Genomic DNA, 19,644 nt, shown 5'->3' on the forward strand with positions numbered 1-19,644 from the left:
AGAGGGGACCCAGAGGACCGGTGATGCAGTCTTTTGGTGCCTGCGGTTGCAGGGGGAAGATTCCGTCGACCCACTGGAGATTTCTTCTGAGCTTCTAGTGTAGAGAGGAGGCAGACTACCCCACAGCATGCACCACCAGGAAAGCAGTCGAGAAGGCGGCTGGATCAGCGATACAAGATTGCAGTAGTCGTCTTTGCTACTTTGTTGCGGTTTTGCAGGCATCCAGAGCAGTCAGCGGTCGATTCCTTGGCAGAAGGTGAAGAGAGAGATGCAGAGGAACTCTGACGAGCTCTTGCATTCGTTATCTAAAGAATTCCCCAAAGCAGAGACCCTAAATAGCCAGAAAAGGAGGTTTGGCTACTTAGGAAGGAGGATAGGCTAGCAACACAGGTAAGAGCCTATCAGAAGGAGTCTCTGACGTCACCTGCTGGCCCTGGCCACTCAGAGCAGTCCAGTGTGCCAGCAGCACCTCTGTTTCCAAGATGGCAGAGGTCTGGAGCACACTGGAGGAGCTCTGGGCACCTCTCAGGGGAGGTGTAGGTCAGGGGAGTGGTCACTCCCCTTTCCTTTGTCCAGTTTCGCGCCAGAGCAGGGCTGGGGGATCCCTGAACCGGTGTAGACTGGCTTATGCAGAGATGGGCACCATCTGTGCCCATCGAAAGCATTTCCAGAGGCTGGGGGAGGCTACTCCTCCCCAGCCCTGACACCTTTTTCCAAAGGGAGAGGGTGTAACACCCTCTCTCTGAGGAAGTCCTTTGTTCTGCCTTCCTGGTCCAAGCCTGGCTGGACCCCAGGAGGGCAGAAACCTGTCTGAGGGGTTGGCAGCAGCAGCAGCTGCAGTGAAACCCCAGGAAAGGTAGTTTGGCAGTACCCGGGTCTGTGCTAGAGACTCGGGGGATCATGGAATTGTCTCCCCAATGCCATAATGGCATTGGGGTGACAATTCCATGATCTTAGACATGTTACATGGCCATGTTCGGAGTTACCATTGTGACGGTATACATATGTCGTGACATATGTATAGTGCACGCGTGTAATGGTGTCCCCGCACTCACAAAGTCCGGGGAATTTGCCCTGAACAATGTGGGGGCACCTTGGCTAGTGCCAGGGTGCCCACACACTAAGTAACTTAGCACCCAACCTTTACCAGGTAAAGGTTAGACATATAGGTGACTTATAAGTTACTTAAGTGCAGTGGTAAATGGCTGTGAAATAACGTGGACGTTATTTCACTCAGGCTGCAGTGGCAGGCCTGTGTAAGAATTGCCAGAGCTCCCTATGGGTGGCAAAAGTAATGCTGCAGCCCATAGGGATCTCCTGGAACCCCAATACCCTGGGTACCTCAGTACCATATACTAGGGAATTATAAGGGTGTTCCAGTATGCCAATGTAAATTGGTTAAATTGGTCACTAGCCTGTTAGTGACAATTTGGAAAGAAATGAGAGAGCATAACCACTGAGGTTCTGGTTAGCAGAGCCTCAGTGAGGAGACAGTTAGGCATCACACAGGGAACACATACATATAGGTCACAAACTTATGAGCACTGGCTAGCAGGGTCTCAGTGACACATAACAAACATACTGAAAACATAGGGTTTTCACTATGAGCACTGGGCCCTGGCTAGCAGGATCCCAGTGAGAGTGAAAACACCCTGACATACACTCACAAACAGGCCAAAAGTGGGGGTAACAAGGTTAGAAAGAGGCTACTTTCTCACAGTTACACGTCCAAGATAACACCTGCTCACGTCGTTGGTAGCTTGGCACGAGCAGTCAGGCTTAACCCTGAGGCAATGTGTAAAGCTTTTGCACAACACACACAACCCATGTGACGCAATATCCCCACCACAAAGGAAACACAACACCAGATTATATGAAAATATACTGTATTGTACACAAGGCAATTATCAGACCAAACATCACATATCAGTACTATCCTGCTACCTTAGCAGTTGTCAGAACGTTACACGTTAGTTACTCTGCAACCTAGCAGTAGTCACACATAACACACAGGTTACTCAGTATTCTGCAACATAAGCAGTAGTCAGGAAAACACGTTATTACATCACAGCACTTGTCATAAGAATATCATAAAATGCCCATAGTAGGAACATTAGAAAACATATGGCAAGTTAGAAAAACATATTAGCAAGCATGTCCATAAAAGGAACATTTGCATACACATATGTAAAAACATCAAACGCAGGTAGGTAATATATGAATCAAGCAAAAGTCTTTAGAAAGAACTTTGGATTGCATCTATATTGGTCCTTTAAACAGTAACTGGTTGGATGAAGGCACCTCCAGTGCCTAGAAGGCGAACAATGGGGCCCCCGGCGCTCCTATGCGCAAAACGGGGGCCTCCCTTATACTCTGGGGTCAGAGGAGGGCGACATGCACCTCCTCTCTTTTATAGACAGGGGGACCTTAATTACTGGCGGCCCCCAGGGCCTCAACCGGCCCTCACGAGGGGGGCCAAAGCCAGCAAAAACAACTTAGGGCAGGAGGGGGGCACCACGCACCCCCTCCGGTTTAATGACAGGCCTCTCCCGGGACCCGCGATCTCTGGGGGCCTCCACTGGCCCTTCCACCAAGAGGGGGTCCCCACAATAATGCCCGTTTTACCTAACAGCAGAAAAGGAGCGTCCTGCTCCTAACACAGAGGCCAGGGGGCCCTCCCCGCGCCTTCCCCTGGTCCTGCCGTGAAGCCACAAGAAGATCAGACCCCTCCTGGGGCCCGAGCAGACACTCGCCTGCACCCGATGCGGTACGCGAGTGTTCTTCCAGCTTCCCGGGCCGCTGCAGTGATCTTATTTAAAGGGGCACAATGCAGCAAGGAGCCTACGAGCTCCCAAGGCTCCATAAGCGCGCTGCAATCAGCGCTATGGCAGTCGCAACCACGGAGAAGCACCCCTCGTGAAGAAATGGATGCAGGGGTCAGGGGCCACAGCACCCTGCCCCTGGGGAGCAGAATCTTAAGACAAGGTCCTCAGGTGGAGGGCCCAGCTACAGGCCAGCACAAGGGAAAGGCAGCAAGTGGCAAGTCCTTCACAGTGACCAGGCAGGTCACAGGTCAGCACAGCAGCAGCAGTCCATGGAGGTTCCTGGTGAGTCCTTTCAGCCTTTGGTGTCCAGTTCCAAGATGATTCCAAGAGTCTCCAAATTGTAGGGAAAATTCCCCTGTACTTATAGTCAGTTCTTACAGTGTTTTACAATGGTAGGGAGAGGAGGTTCCAGCCAGTTACAACTGGTTCTGGGAGTGCCCCCTCTCTCCTTTGAGCACAGGCTCCAAACATCAGTGGGGGGGTTAACGACCCTATTGTGTGAGGCCAGAGCACAGTCTTTACAAATGCAGGTGTGCCCCGCCTCTCCCTTCTCTCAGCCCAGGAAGACTATTCAGTATGCAGATGCACCTCGGTGACACCTCCACCCTCCCTGTGTACAGGCTGTGTGAAAAGTATGCACAAAGCTCCAACTGTCACTCTGCCCAGACGTGGATTGGCGTCAAGCTGCAAAACACCAGAGTCAAGCACAGATAAATGCGCACTTTCTAGAAGTGGCATTTCTGTGATAGTAATAAAAAATACACCCACACCAGTAAGCAGCATTTATTATCACCATCACAACCATACCAAACACGCCTACGCTACCCCTCATAAATCAGACAATACCCCTTACACATAAGGCAGGGCATTTCTAATGCAATCCTATGAGAAGGCAGCACTCACAGCAGTGAGACACCAGTTAGGCTGTTTGTCACTACCAGGACAGGCCATGCAATATGGCACATGTCCTGCCTTTCTACATACATGGTACCCTGCCCATAGGGCTAGCTAGGGCGTAACTTAGGGGTGACTTACATGTAGTAAAAGGGGAGTTCTGGGCCTGGCAAGTAAGTTTAGATGCCAGGTCCCTGTGGCAGAAAACTGCGCACACAGGCCCTGCGCTAGCAGGCCTGAGACAGGTTTTGAAAGTCTACTTCAGTGGGTGGCGCAAGCAGCGCTGCAGGCCCACTAGTAGTATTTAATTTACAGGCCCTGGGTATAGAGATACCACTGTACAAGGGACTTATAGGTAAATTAAATATGCCAATTAGGTATAAGCCAATCATACCAACTTTAGATGGGAGAGCACCTGCACTTTAGCACTGGTCAGCAGTGATAAAGTGCTCAGAGTCCTAGATGCAACAGCGAGAGGTCAGAAAAACCAGGAGGAAGGAGGCAAAAAGACTGGGGATGACCCTGCTTAAGGCAAAAAGTCCAACAACAACGCCAACGTGAAATTCCAAACAGGAACTGGAACTCTAACAGGCTGCAGTTGACAAACCCCTCTATCGATCCAGCCTGCATCAGAACCTGCAGGCGACTCCAGTCCATGAGGACTTTTCTCCCAAAAAGTTTCTAAGTGCAAAGGTAAACTTTGCACCAAGATGAACCTGGTCTCTGCATCTGACTTGCACTCTGCATGGTCAGCCTTAACTTTTGAAGTTGACCCGGTCTAGCATGACCAGATAATATTGGTTGGCGCTTTGTGCTTTTTGGTGCTATTTTTACCTCCAACTTTAAAAATTCACATCTCCATTTCCCCTTGTCGGATATCTGTCATTTTGGTGTCATGACATTTATTAAAATATGCTCTGATTTTCTAAATTGGGTTTAGATTGTTCTTGTATTGTGTTTTCACTTTAATACTGTTTGTGTGCTGCTTAAATACTTCACATTTTGCCTCTACGTTAAGCCTGAACGCTGGTTCACCCTGACATGGAAGTATAATTATTACTTGAGTGGGGCTTTCACTTCTCCAAACTAATAACCCGTTTTTTTTACAGATATTATAATGTATAAAGCACTTAAGGACCTTTCATGAATTACTGTTCAACATGGTATTAATGGAAGTAATCCCCCAGTTTCCATGAGACATGGACATTTCATGAGTATCCTCTGCAGGGGCTTCATTTTTGACATTGACATCCCCAACATTGTTTGTTGTCTTTGTGTTAGTCAAGTTATTTGAATCTATTAATGAAGATATCAGTGGTAAGGCTGGAACCTCTGCGACATTTCCTCATGATGTTATATAAATGAGCCAGAAAAACAGAAACCATCATTCATCAGGATTTGGCAACAAAAAATGAGGAAGTCATTGATTGTACTAGCTAACAAAATTGGCACTCAGATTACCAACCCTCCATTGGAAGAACTGTTTTCAACCTTTGTTAGTAGTAACCACAAAAGATACACAAGCCATTTTGTGCTTTCATTTTTTCTGAGTCTGACAATAAGTTCTTCTGTGAGTGACAGGCATATCATGTACAGTTTCCAACTCTCCTTCTTGTAAATTCTTAAACTTGTCAGCTTCTAAAATGGGGAGTACTTCTTATTTCCACCAACCTTTGAATTTCACAGAACTGGGAAGGCAGCTTGTTAAAAAAGCTAGTAAAAACACCATAAAACTTACCTTTATCATGAAAAGTCTCTCTTGTGTATGTTCTTTAAGAGAATGCTTATAAGCAATCTTTGCAAATTGTATAATTTAAGGGGGAGTAAACATTGTGTGGCTTACGATAACTTGACCTGTTGAATTTTATTTTCATAGTGATTCACACCAGGCCCATTTGAAGAAAATGTACCTTTTTCTTAGAAAAATCTGTTTGATTAGCAGAGATCAGGTGCCACGGGGACCAACATATCGCGCTGGCCATAAGGGGAGGTCTTCCGTCCCTTTGTATAATTTTAGACTGTGGTGTAATTTTTTTTAAATTCCGGGTGCCTTGTTGGTTTTTTGTCAGATCAATCAGCAGGACTTTAATAGCAGTGGTACTGCAGGATATTTCTGGCACATGGTCTCAGCATTTTACGTGTCAAATTTGAGTGTCAGTAGACTTGAGAGCTATCTAAGTTCACAACTGCAGCTGCATTTGCTGGTTGTGTGATCTTAATTTCTCCAAGTGCTTTTATGTGCTTTGTGACACTGTTGCACGGTTGCTGGGGTAAGTAACAACAGTCACTAAATCTTTCTTGTTCAGCTGCACTGCCCTAAAACAGTACTTGATCTGTGTATCCCAACTCATAAAATCACAGTTTTGAACACTTACAGTTAAAATCACGCTTAAATGACTGTAACATAATGTAGTTGGACTTTCTCCACTGCTTATCAAGAAACTACAACTGGTTCAAAGTTTTGCTGCAATGGTAGCTGGTAGTGTTCATTGCACCCTTCACATTACTCCAATCTTGGCTTGACTGCGTTGGTTGCTGGTGTAAAAAATAATTATGTATAAATCTTAATGTCTGGTGCGTGAGGTTTTATATTCACCCAACAGCTGTCCTCCTAGGTACAGTTTCAGGCAGTATCCTCCCAGTTGCACTCAGCTTATCACTGTAATTTAATATAGTCTTATAGCCTGCCTTAGCGGGCTGTACTGGCCATTAAAGGCCTGCTGCAGGGTCAATGGTCTGAGCTAAGGGCGAGGGCCTTTAACAAGGGAACAGGACTTTAATGCCAGTACAGCCCATCTATGAAGAGCTATAAGGCTTTTAGAACATTCTGCCAATAGAGGGCAGAATGTTGTAATAAATAAAACAAAGGCCTCATGGATCCCAAGCCTCGGGTTCCCTGAGGCTTTTGTTCACAGCAAACGCTGTGAACAAAAACATTGGAATGTTGGCGCTCCGGGATTCTACCTGCCATTAGAAGACCAGTTCACTCCACTGTCTTCAATGGAGCTTTTAACATTCCAATGTTCTAATAGTCCCTAGGTTTCAGCGCAAAACAGGTCACTGCAAAACAGCTGGTGTTCGTGCTTTCTCTGTCGTAGCTGCATAGAAATGGAACTTGCTTCCAATATCTGCCGAGGCTGAGACGGACCTCCTGAGATTCAAGAGGTGCCTGAAGACCTGGCTTTTCCCTGTTGTTTAAAGATGATCATCAGCAATTGAAGCAAGAGTCCATACTTGACCTGGTATTAGTGTCAAGATACACCTGTGGAATGATAGTCGCAGTTTACAAGAAAAAAGAGCATAAACATATGCATCCCATGCCTATATAAGGATCATACATCAGTCTCAATAATGTGTTCTATATCACTCCTACTCTCCTATGACTGACCAATGGGAGGGCTTTTTATATAGTTACTAGAGGGCTTTACAGGCACACAGATCCAGAACAGTGAGTCGGTACATTGGTCAGAAGTCAATAACCACTGCAATAGTCTTTAAACAGCCACATACATTTTTCTAAAAAATACTCCTAATCTTGACAAGCTTTGGAGATATTTTGGGTATTAAGAAAGATTTGCTAATCAAGCCTGTTTCAAAGAACATGGTCTAAAGAACAACTCTAAAATTGAAAGCAGAGAGTTTGACTATTTTGCTATTTCACATCCAGAAAGAGTCTTAGAAACTGCATATTCAGACAGGAATGTTTGAGGTGAATGACAAGGTTAAAGTGATTTGGAATGGATGAGCCTTTCAGCACCAACTACTGAGTCTGTACATGCAATATGTTGCCAAGGCTCACTTCAAAGTTATATTCACTGGTTGAATTTATATCCTTGTATTCAGATATGTCCCCGCAAGATAACAAAGTGTGTTTTTTTCATTAGTCAAATAGTATGAGATTGTTGTTTCTCATTTCAAAATGATTCACTTTCAGGAAAATATCAGACGCTGATTTTTTTTCATTCTTCATTCATTAATCTTCTTGTTGTCTCATTACAGCTGAGGTCTCAGGATGCCTTTATCAGGAGTAAAGAACTTCATGTTGATTAACTTCCCCCTTTTGCCCACCCTTCAACTTTAAGATTGTCATAGAAATCAATGTTTTGTCCTATATGTCCATAAAGAAATCTGGTGTAACAAACTTTACATAACTTACAAAAAGAATGCAACATCTACATGAATTAATCCTTAATTTTAAGGCTCAGAGACTGTATTGTGATCCCACTTTGGACCAGTGCCTAGGCACTCATGGGCGGCACGTGCACTTTTTTCAAGACATCATGCTGTCTAAGCACATGGATCACTAGGATAGATAGGTAGACACTGCACTGGCTACTCCATGCTTTGAACTCCAAAGAATGCTTTTTTCAGAACTAGGCACTGTGCTACCTCTTCTGCTTGTGCTCAGATGCAGAATGGCCTTATGATATGGACTCAGTTTCTCATAAAATTACTGTACTTGTGTCAACAACAGTGCTTTAAAAGAAAAGGAGTGTTTTACGGAAGGTTATGGAAATCTATCACTGCAGGGGTTTGGTTGGGGGAGTAGTATAAATAGCATAAAGCTTAAATAGATTCCCTGGCTTAATAATGTACTCTAAGTTAGACATTGAGAGACTGATCATCAAAAATATTCAGTGATGAAGAATTCCTATTTTAAAGTGAATAAAGCATGTTTAGATTCCTCCAAGCTACCATATCAACTGAATGGTACATAATGAACCATATGGCACCTTTGTTTCAGTCAAAACAATATTGTTTGCAGTGTTGTTTTTAAGACATCCTTTGAAACTCTAGATCAGTGTAAAAATGTAGTCGCTGCGAGTACAACTAGATTTATTTTGACATTTATAATGGGTGATGCCTAAGTAACACTAGGACCTATATTTTTTCTAAAGATTACTGGAAGATAGGATAACATTCTTTGTGTGAGTCATAGCAGGGGATATTATGAGAGTCTGGGATAATCTTCTTGTATCTGTGGAGAGAAGGATATCTATCAGTGTTTGTCTGATATCCACCCATGCAGTGAAAACATAATTAATAAAAAATTATATCTGAATACTAGCTAAGTGAATATCCAAAGCCAAGGTGATAATTGTGTGCACAATTAGAATTGCAAACTATTTTACTTTTACAATTTTGAAATTAATACATTTACCTCTCTCTTATTTTCTTTCTGGAAACTAATATCAAAAGAAAGATTGTGAGAATAATTGCTCCAAAACTCGTTGTCAACAGGATAACAACAAAATTCTCATGGTTGTTTTTAATACCTAAACGACAAAACAAAATGAAAAGTGTAGGATTACTTTGCTGACAACTACACAGTATGGCATCAAAATACATTGGGAGGTTTTATCATAGTTACGAATGTCGGCTACATGTTTTGAGAAGTTGTCAACAGCATATTTTGGATGGCTGCAATGTTATGTGTACAGTACCATTAAATATGAACAAAGTCCAGCAACTTCAGGATGAACCAGTGAAAATTCTCTATGCATTGTGGATTTACATTCTCATCAGAGAACAGCCTGAAACAAAAGGTCAAAGAAATGTGGAACATAATCCGAAAAGCAGTTATTCAAAAATTATTCTGGAATGTTTAAAACAGAACTCAAGATTTTTAAACGAATCCAGACTTCCAGAACATGCCTGAACGTTTTGAAAGGTCTTGAGCAATTCCCGCTCCATAGAGCATGCACATTGATTTCGCGTATGAGCCGTGTGGATTTGAGAGAGGTTTCACTGCAAAGAAGCACGTAGATTTAGCCCTCTGACGTTTTAGAATCTGCATTGCCTTTTAAATTGCAGTTGCTTTAGCACAACAAAACAACATGGCTGCGTTTCTGGAAAAGGACTAAGGGCCATATGTACGAACACATTTTCCCATAGACACAGAATGGGTAAAACCCCGTATAGTTAGCCCTCTGATGTTTTAGAATCTGCATTGCCTTTTAAATTGCAGTTGCTTCAGCACAACAAAACGATAGGGCTGCGTTTTTGGAAAAGGACTAAGGGCCATATGTACGAACACATTTTCCCATAGACACAGAATGGGTAAAACGGTAAACATCCTTTATGCCGAATTTTTTATAACGAAGTCCTGGTTAACGAAAGCGGAACAACGCTTTCTTTAACCACAACTTTGTTATTTTGTGCCTTAACCACGCATGTCCTGAACAACGAACATGAATGGTTAAGGTACAAACAAGGGAGTCGGCTGAGGAGGACGACGCAGATGACAAGGTGACGACTCAGGTAAGTGGGGGGTTTTAGGTTTTGGGGAGGGGGTGGGGGGTCAGGGGGTTTTAGGTTTTGGGGTGGGGTTGGGGGGTGGGGCGTTTTTGGTTTTGGGGAGGGGTTGGGGGGTCGGGGTTTTAGGTTTTGGGGTGGGGCGTTTTTGGTTTTGGGGGGGTGGGGGGTCGGGGGTTTTAGGTTTTAGGGTGGGGTCGGGGGGGTGGGGCGTTTTTGGTTTTGGGGAGTGGGTGGGGGGGTCAGGGGGTTTTAGGTTTTGGGGTGGGGTTGGGGGGGTGGGGCGTTTTTGGTTTTAGGGAGTGGGTGGGGGGTCAGGGGGTTTTAGGTTTTAGGGTGGGGTTGGGGGGGTGGGGCGTTTTTGGTTTTGGGGAGTGGGTGGGGGGTCAGGGGGTTTTAGGTTTTGGGGTGGGGTTGGGGGGTGGGGTGAGGGATGTAGGGTGAATGGTGCCTATTGCTAATGATTTTATCAGGAATGCCTTTACAACGAAATATCGTTGTTAAGGCATTCGTGGTAAAATCATTAGTAGTAAAGACGAGGTCGGTGTTCCGACCTCGTTGTTAAGGTTAATAGTAGTTTAAGATTCGGTGTTCCGTCATATAACCGGGTAAAACCCCGTATAGTTAGCCCTCTGACGTTTTAGAATCTGCATTGCCTTTTAAATTGCAGTTGCTTCAGCACAACAAAACAACACGGCTGCGTTTCTGGAAAAGGACTAAGGGCCATATGTATGAACACATTTTCCCATAGACACAGAATGGGTAAAACCCTTTGATACATCTGGCCCTAAGGGCCACATGCACAAAGCTTTTTTCTTGTTGCAAACGGGCCGATTCGCAGAATCGGGCCGTTTGCGATGAGAAAAAAAGCATTTTGCGATGTACAGACCCTTTTTTGCAATTCGGTAATCTATTTACAGAATTGCAAAAATGGTTTGCGAGTCGCAATTAGGAAGGGGTGTTCCCTTCCAATCTGCGAGTAGCAGTGCGATGTAGGATTGATTGTTTTGTGACCGTGAATGCGGTCACAAAACTATTGCAGTTAGCACCAATTTCAAATTGATGCTAACCCATTCGCAAACGGGAATGTGAATGGTAGTGAAAATACTTTTTCAGAGCAGGCAGTAGTCCCACGGACCACTGCCTGCTCTGAAAAAATGAAAAGAAAACTTTTCATTTTTGTTTTTGAAATGCAACCCGTTTTCCTTTTAAAAAACTGCTTTTTTAAAACGCAGTCACAGACATGGTGCTCTGCTGTCTCCAGCAGGCCACCATCACTGTGAGTGCAGCCATTCCCAATGGGGTCGCAAATTGCGACCTACCACATAAATATTAATGAGGTAGGTAATTTACAACCCCATTGGGCATCGCAAACAGTGTAAAGTACACTGTTGTACATATGGTTTTGTGACCTGCAATTTGCGACTCGCAAATGAGTAACCAATTGCAAATCGCAAAACTCTGGGTCGTACATCTGGCCCTAAATGAGAATAGCCAGAAACATGACTGCAAGAGATGCCCTTCATGAAACAATTGAAAACTACAGAAGAATAAAGTAGGCTCAAGTTTTTAAGAGTAAGATTACTAATTACTGATTCTTTACATCATAAGCTCATTGAGGTCAGGTTAAGTCAGATAATAAATTGAGAAAGAAAAAGAAAGGCATGTTAAAAAGGTGGATTTCATGAGCAACTCATAAGTTCATAATATTCCACAATCATACTGAAAAGTAAACTCCATAAATAAATGAAAATCTTTTACAGCACAGTCTTGCAGACAACCGCCTCAAGGTTCTTCTTAACTTAAGCAACAGATTTAGAACAAATGAAGTGAGAAGTGGGACTGTTGGCTAATTGATCCCAGTCTATTCTGCATAGATACACAGGTAACTTTCAAGGTACCTTGTATCATTTTTGGCAGTTAGGCCAGAGCAATACAGCAATCCCTAGGAAAAATACGTGAGGAGGTGTAAATGTTTAACAGTACAACCAAACAGTGATATATTTTGGAAATAAAAAAATTTAAAGCCCTATCTGTTTAGATCAAAGGCAATATATTATTAAACAAACTTCTTCAAAAATGTTAAAAGCAAGATCAAGGGATCAAACGTTACAGCAAAAAAATGTGATTAAAAATAAGAGAAATATCCAGATCTGGATCACAAATAAATCACAACAGAATAGTTATTTGAACCGAAATGTACACTAGTGATAGCTGAACACTGAGATTGTTAATTTAAGGGATAGCAGTCAACCCTTGGAAGACTAGACAGAAGGGCTAGTGAAAAGTCAGTTACCTTGGTCTGATGCTTCTCCTCTGATAGAGATGCTGTTTCAAAGAGGTCCACACATTTTAGAAAAACCCAGAAAAACATCAGAGTGAAATTCAAAGATCAGCTTACATAGTAAAACTGTTGAGAAAATCTCACAACCAAACAGTGCTGCACAGTCCTTCCTAAACAGGACACACACTCTGCATCTGATATGTATGTGCTTTCTATATGCACAGAGAACAATCAGACAGTTCCAGGTCAGTTTATGCAGACAATTTTGAAACTGCTTACTCATTCCTCTGTGAGCACGCAAATCCCTGATCTTGAAGAGGACCTCTGATGCGGACAAGCAAGGGAGGACAGTGTGAGATCACATGCTCGACTTACTTCAAGTGACAACTTTCTCTGTAATCTGTGCATATGCCAAGAATATGTGGCACTGAGTAAAGGTTGGCTTAGGCCTACAGCAGATGTCATTTCAATGAGGTTGTGTGATATTTGGATTTTCTATTGGAAACTTGGTTCTTGGATTTTGTCCTACAGGCTATTTTTTTATCACCTCTTTCAAACCTCTTTGCCTGTCTCATTGGAGCTAATCAAACCTACAAGAGAATTCTGTCAATTTTATAATTTGTTTTTGCTCCTCTTCTACTCCTATGTACATATAGCTAAGAGTTTTTTCCTGAGAAAAAGTATCAGGTTCTGGATCTATCGATAAGCCTTTCCTTATCTTTTCTCTAGGGTCGTTCCTTCTCCATCTAATCTGTTGGATAATGCTCTTCACTAGGTCTCCCAGCACTTCCATCTAAGGTGCAAACCAGACATCTTCAAACAAACAGACCTAATCTTTAAGCACAGTGTGTTTGAAAGAGGTAGTTGAGTGCATGGTCATTGCTCTCCAAGTGCATCTGGCCTTAACGGTGGTTACCAAAGTTAATGACATGCTCAGTGCCCTGGAAATTTTTCAGGGCAACAGGACTGTTTTTAGTTCTACACAACATAGTTTTGGATGCAGACTCAAAAGTCTTCAAGACCGGTCTTTCAGCAGACAGTTGACAGCTGACAAGATATAGGGTTCTTTGTGTCAGTGCCTTTCTCTGGGTCCAGGATCTTTCACAATACACACAGACTTCTAAACAGGCTCGCTCCAGAATGTGCTTCATTCTGGCGAGACAGGTTCAAACACATCTGAATGGACAGGCCGAGAAAATGTATTTTCCAGTTCTGGCACAAAGTACTGTGAATTTAAATCAGGGTGCAACATGTTCTTCTAGCGTTAGTAAACATTCCTCTGGCATGGAGACCAGAGATATTTCTTTATCTTCAGTTCACCAAGCAAGTTCTATAGTGCCAGTGGGCCAAGGAAGCCTTCTTAAAAGGGGTGATTTGTATGCTATTGGTGGACAACCCTAAACCAATCTATAAAATCTTCTCTGACCCCTTTCCCAGTTTTTGTCCCTGTGCCTAATTCATTCACTCTTTCCCAGTGTACTTTCCAAGATGGTAGTGAAGAGCTCTGTAATAATGGGCTCTTTTGTCCTTCTCAACCCCACCTACTGTCAACCTATCCAGCCCAATCCACCTCTGAGGGTCTCTTGCCTTCCCTGCTAACACTTTCCTAGACACCAATTCTGAATGTTAGAGTCACTGAGTGTCAAGAGTTGTTTGCATTACCAAATGTCAAGGGAGATGTTCTCCCAGTTGCTGTTCTCTCTCATTTTTCTGTATTGAAACCCCTGCTCAATTTTGGCAGCAATGGGTCAAGAGTTATTTTCATTTCCAAATGCCAAGGGAGAAGCTCTCCCGCATGCTGTTCTTCTCCATTTGTCTGGGTACTGTGACAAGTTTCTTTTTTGAAGCCAAACAGATGGCCTAGTAGAAAGATGGCCCAAGGTGAGAACTGATCTGGCTCTAGTGCGGAAGTGAACAGAGGGTGTTATGAGGGCTTTAGATGAAACATGAACCCATCAGCTCGTTGTAATGTGAGTAGGAGGTTCAACCCACAATACATACAACTAAACTGGGTAAATTTAATCTCTGGTTATTTCATGTTTATCAAGCCAGATTGCAGTTGAGATATCAGTTTGATGTTGGTTGCATTTCCTAGATTTAGGACACAAATAACAAAGTAACTTTGGAATTTAAAATATCTGTGCAGCAATAACTGACTCTTCAGGCAGCCCAAGGTGCAACATATTTTGCACTCTAGCTTTTCACAACTAATCTCACAGCATTACAATACTGCTGATTTATAAGAGCACTATTAAAACTGTAATAGTCTGAGGGGTTAACTAGTGATGGCCTAGGCCATTGTTAGTACAATGCTTTTGCTACGCCCCAGTGGTGCCCGGTTTATCTGAACCCAGGTAGAAGCAGAGATAAAAAAATAGAATTCCAAATCGAAAGAATCAAAAGGAAAATTTGAAAAAAAGGAATTACATTTCTCAAAGGTGACTTGTCTTGCACAACGTGATTAGACCTGTTGTGGAAATTCAGATATGTTTCAGAGCAAAATCTGAGTTCTGTCAATTATCTGACACATTCAGTTTTAGATGGGTACACATAGCGTTGTTCTGTGTCTTTTTTATGGGCGGAGTTGGGTTCAAGGGAGGGTGCTTTTAATATTTGTGCAATTAATCAGGTACAGGGATGCCCAGGGCTTTTTTCTAATTATCAATCTGTCTTTAGCATTCTGACCCTCTTGGGTGTGGTTTCTAGTTAGGCTGTAATGTAACAGGTTGGCTTAGTTGAGAATGGAGTTGATACAGTTTCGCTTTTACTCGTGATTCTTTTAGGGTACTGTCATATTAATATTACAATGTCTAGAGACAGATATATTTAACACATCAAAAATAATTTTACTGTCCCAATTTGACTGACGATGGAGGTTGTGATGGGAATTTAGAAAGAGTGGTTTTGTTTGGAGTTATTGACTTTTGAAAGTCTCTAGCCATATATGAAGCAAAGTCCTACATGCAGGTTTCGAATAGCCAGAAGTATTTTTTATCATTGGTACACATGTTGACTGTCATTGGTGTAGATGGCAGGAAAGGAGGGCATGGTCACCTTGGTCTTTATGAGATGATGGAGGTAGATGCTAAGGGGAAATATTGATACATATGTTCCTTGTGGGGCTTCACAAGACTTTAACAGTGAAGGAAGAGGCCTGGTATGCACCTATGATAATTATTAAGCAGGTGCCCAGGCCCTGCCTTACCTGCAGTGTCCTTTCACCAGTTCCCGGCCTGTCTAGGTCCTTGTGAACCCACCTCCTACACATGAGGCTCCCACCTCTTCTTCAGCTTCAATCTCACCCTCTAGCTCTTCTGCGTCTCTTCACACTGTGACTTGATATCTGCCTCTCACTTGTTTCTCTTCTTGCACCTAGTGTTTGCTCTATTTAGCAGTCTTTGCTCTTTTCTCTTACTCTGTGCTTTATTTTGCACTCCTTGCTCTTTTTTTGCATTCTTTTCCCTGTTTCTCACTCTGTGCTCTCTTTTTCACTCTTTTGCCCTTTTTTGGCACTCTTTGCTAATTGTTGCACTCTTTGCTCATTGTTGCACCTTTGCTCATTTTGCACCCTGTGCTCTCCTTTTCACTCTTTGCTCTGTCTCGAATCTGTTGCCATTCTTTTGCCTTCTGTCTTTGCCCTTTAGCTCTGCCATCTCTTGGTGAGGTGTTTTGCTATTTCCCTACCTCTCCCTCTTCCCCGCTCCTTACTTACTTCTTCCTGCCAATCCTTTCTCATGCTCCCACCAAGCCCAGGCCACTGCCTGCTGTGCTCCTCTCCCTCCCGGAGCCTGCTTAATGGCAGCAAGCCCATTTCTCACTTCCGCACTTTGACCACACCAAGCATCACAAATTCTGGTCATTCTGCCCGCCACGCTACTCTGCCATTTTTCTCTCACCTCTTCACCCAAGACACTCATCCCCATGCTGCTCAACATTGAAGGAGGTTTCACGTGTACCCACTGCCAATTCAAAGGCAGCGGCATCCACAATGACCACACCTTCATATATATACATATATTATACCTCCCAATCCCACCTACAAACACACAAGACAAACCATCAACCGTTCTGCTCAACACCCTCACTCAGCAAGAATGCCACAGAAATCTGGGACAACCTGGACAGTGAGGCCCAGACCTCCTCTTCCTCACAGAAACATGGCTGACCACCAAGTCAGCACCTGAAAATGCCACAGCCATCCTGGCAGGATACAAGCTTGTGTGGCAGACTGCTAACACAAATCAGAAGGAGCAATCGTAAATCTATTTGAAGAATCTATCAACTGCACCACAACTTCGGAGAATGCAACCCCCTGCATTTGAAACTGCACATCTTAGAAAACTACACCCTGAACACAACGCTTGTCTACCAACTACCAGGACCATGAGCTACTTTCACCAAAAACATTGCAGATTTCATTGCCCCCTCAATGTTGACTCCAAAGACTACATTCTACTAGGAGATTTCAACTTCAACCAAGAAGACAGGAACAACATCAACTCCACCACATTCCATGAAAGCCTTGAAAACCTCAAACTCACACAACACATCAATGGAACCACAAACTAAGCCAGAATCACCCTAGATCTAGTTTTTGCTACCTTTAACAGCATCAAAATCATTGCAATTGCACCTCTCACCTAGACTGATCAAGCCATCATCATTTCCTAATCAGCAGAAATCACAAATCAAAACCCACCACCAAAAGCCTGGCCAGATGCAGTTGAAGCATTTTGGAATCCAACTAGCCTGACACCCTGTGCCAGAACCAGCCGAACCCCACTGATGACCTAAATAGCAACATCAAACAGCTCAACAAGTGGAGCACAAAATGTACTTAATCCCTGGCCCCCCAAAAACACAATTCATAAAGAAGGCCCCAGAATCAGGCTAGATGGTACATTGAGGAACTCCATGCAACCAAACAATCTGTAAACAACCTGAAAGAAAGTAGAAAACAAACCACTGTGAGACATTACTACAGATCAGAGAAACCAAGAAGAAAGTCCTGGCAGAGTCCATAGACAGCACCTTCAATAGCTGTAAAGAAATGTTTGTGATCATCAAAGAATTCACCTCACCAGCTTCCACCACAAAAAGCATGACCCACCCCCCCACAAGAACTATGCAACAACCTCTGTGAATGCTTCAGCAGCAAAATCAAAACCATCTACAACAACTTCAACCAGCATCTGAATTCCTGCACCCTCACCTCCAGCCTACCCACAAATAACCACAAGAACTCCTTGAGAACCTGGGAAACAATCACTACCAAAGAAACAGCCAACATCCTGAGGCCCAGCCTCACACACATCCTAAATAACTTAATGCCAAAGAATCCTTCAGCAGAGCCCATTCAATTAGCAAGTTACCACCTACCCTATCCAGCCAAAATCATGGAGAAAGCATCAAAAAGCAACTCGCTCACTCCCTCGACACACACCTGCTCCTATAAAACATGCAATCATGTTTCTGGCCCAACAAAAGCCCTGAAATAGCCCTTATTGCAGCAACAGACAACATCAGGCTGATCCTTGACTATGGAGAAAGAGTGGCACTCATAGTACTCAATCCCTCAGTGGACTACGACATAGTCTCACACTGATCAAAAGAATATATGAAACAGGCATCCAAGGACCCACCTTCAACTGGATCTTCTCCTTCCTTACTGGAAGTACACAAAAAGCCAGCCTGCCACCTTACACATCGGAAGCAAGGAGCTCATCTTTGGAGTACCCAAAGGATCCTTCCTCAGTCCAGCCTTATACAAGATCTACATGACCCTGCAGGCTGACCTCTTCAGATCACACAGCATCAACATACTTTCCTAAGCAGAGGGCACCCAATTAATACTCTCCCTACTGGACAAGACCCCCACAATAAAAAACAACTTTAAAATCTTTCATGGCCTCTCTAGCTACCTGGATGAGATCTATCTGCTCAAACTTAACACAGACAAAACTTAGGTCTTCAGAAGGAAAACGTCTGCTTGGAACTCTACTTGGTGGCCATCATACCTAGGCCCTACACCTACCCTCATCAACCAGAAATGTAGGAATCATCCAGGACGACGAGCTCAACATGACAGCTCAGGTAAACACAGTGACCTCCGCCTGCTTTTACACCATGAGGATGCTGTGAAAGATTTTCAAGTGGTTTCCAGAGAACACTAGGAAAAAGGTTGCACAGGCCCTCATTGCGAGCAAACTTGAATAAAGTAACCAAGTCTATGCTGAATCACCATGAAGCTCCTGAACAGACTCCAAACCATCCAAAATGTTGCAGCAAAACTCATCCTCAGCATGCCTCACCACACACATATCATCCCATACCTCAGTACATTTTACTGGCTCCCCATTTACAAATGTGCTCAGTTCAAATGCCTCACATACATACATAAACAGCACACAACAATGGTCCAGCCTAACTCAACAGCCGAGTATACTTCCACCTATCTCCAGGCGCCTCCGCTCAGCCAGACTCTCACCAGCACACATACTCAGCATCCATAAAACTGAAGCCGGAGGCTGTGCTTTCTCTTACATCTCCCCCAAAAGCGTGGAGCATCCTCCTACATCAAATCAGAGCCTCCTCATTGCTTCTTTTTAAATAAACTTACCGGTGAGACAGCCTTCTACCCACCTGCAAAGCACCTGAATACTCTTGTGGGTAATTAAAGAGCTGTACAAATAAACATACTATACCATACCGTGACATAACATAACATACCATAACATACCAAACCATACCATACCCTAACATAACATAACATTGGATAGCGAGGGGTGAATGAATAGACAGGGGAATATGAGACTTCTACTTTCAACTTTGAAGATGTAATGACGCAGGATTTCTTTTCCTACAGTGGCATGCTGTTGAAAGTAGCACTAGAAAAAATGCTTCACCCTGATTAGTGACTTCAATCTTATAATTTTGACATTTCAAGGAGCAGTGTTTTATTTCTCTATGGTAAAGGTAGAATTTAATGGGTCATGGTGTTTGTGGATAGCAACTTGATTTTGGAGTTAGGGAACAACAGGATTTTTGAAAATCTTATAGATGTTCATTGGTGATAGACACGAAGGCCAAGGATCCATCTGAAAGAGAATCTAATGTGCATTGTAAATTAAATATAAATGTGCAACCATACCACAAACAGTGCTTAATAAACCAACAGACCTTCATTTTACAAATATAACTATGCCTATAAGGACATTTCTATCCATTTGCAAGAGATGTGCCTACAAGCAGATGAAAATCTGCAGGCCAAGGCCATCTGAGTAGACTGTAATGATTATACATCCTGAAGAGTGTGATGACATGGTATCATGAGAACTCAATAGTGTAGAGCCTATTATTCTGTAAATGATCTTTTTAGGGAAAGTG

At 43.3% G+C, this 19,644-nt stretch overlaps 1 protein-coding gene across 1 annotated transcript in view; it reads right to left on the reverse strand.

Annotated features, from left to right (window-relative positions):
• IL23R (interleukin 23 receptor) overlaps positions 1-19,644 on the reverse strand; it is a 469,105-nt gene that overhangs the window by 29,227 nt on the left and 420,234 nt on the right. The window contains exon 15 of the mRNA XM_069232471.1: positions 8,881-8,995. Within this exon, the coding sequence (XP_069088572.1) occupies positions 8,881-8,995 (115 nt within the window). The remainder of the gene's footprint in view (positions 1-8,880; positions 8,996-19,644) is intronic.

This window comes from Pleurodeles waltl, chromosome 4_2 (genome assembly GCF_031143425.1).
Source record: "Pleurodeles waltl isolate 20211129_DDA chromosome 4_2, aPleWal1.hap1.20221129, whole genome shotgun sequence".
NCBI classification, from domain to species: domain Eukaryota; kingdom Metazoa; phylum Chordata; class Amphibia; order Caudata; family Salamandridae; genus Pleurodeles; species Pleurodeles waltl.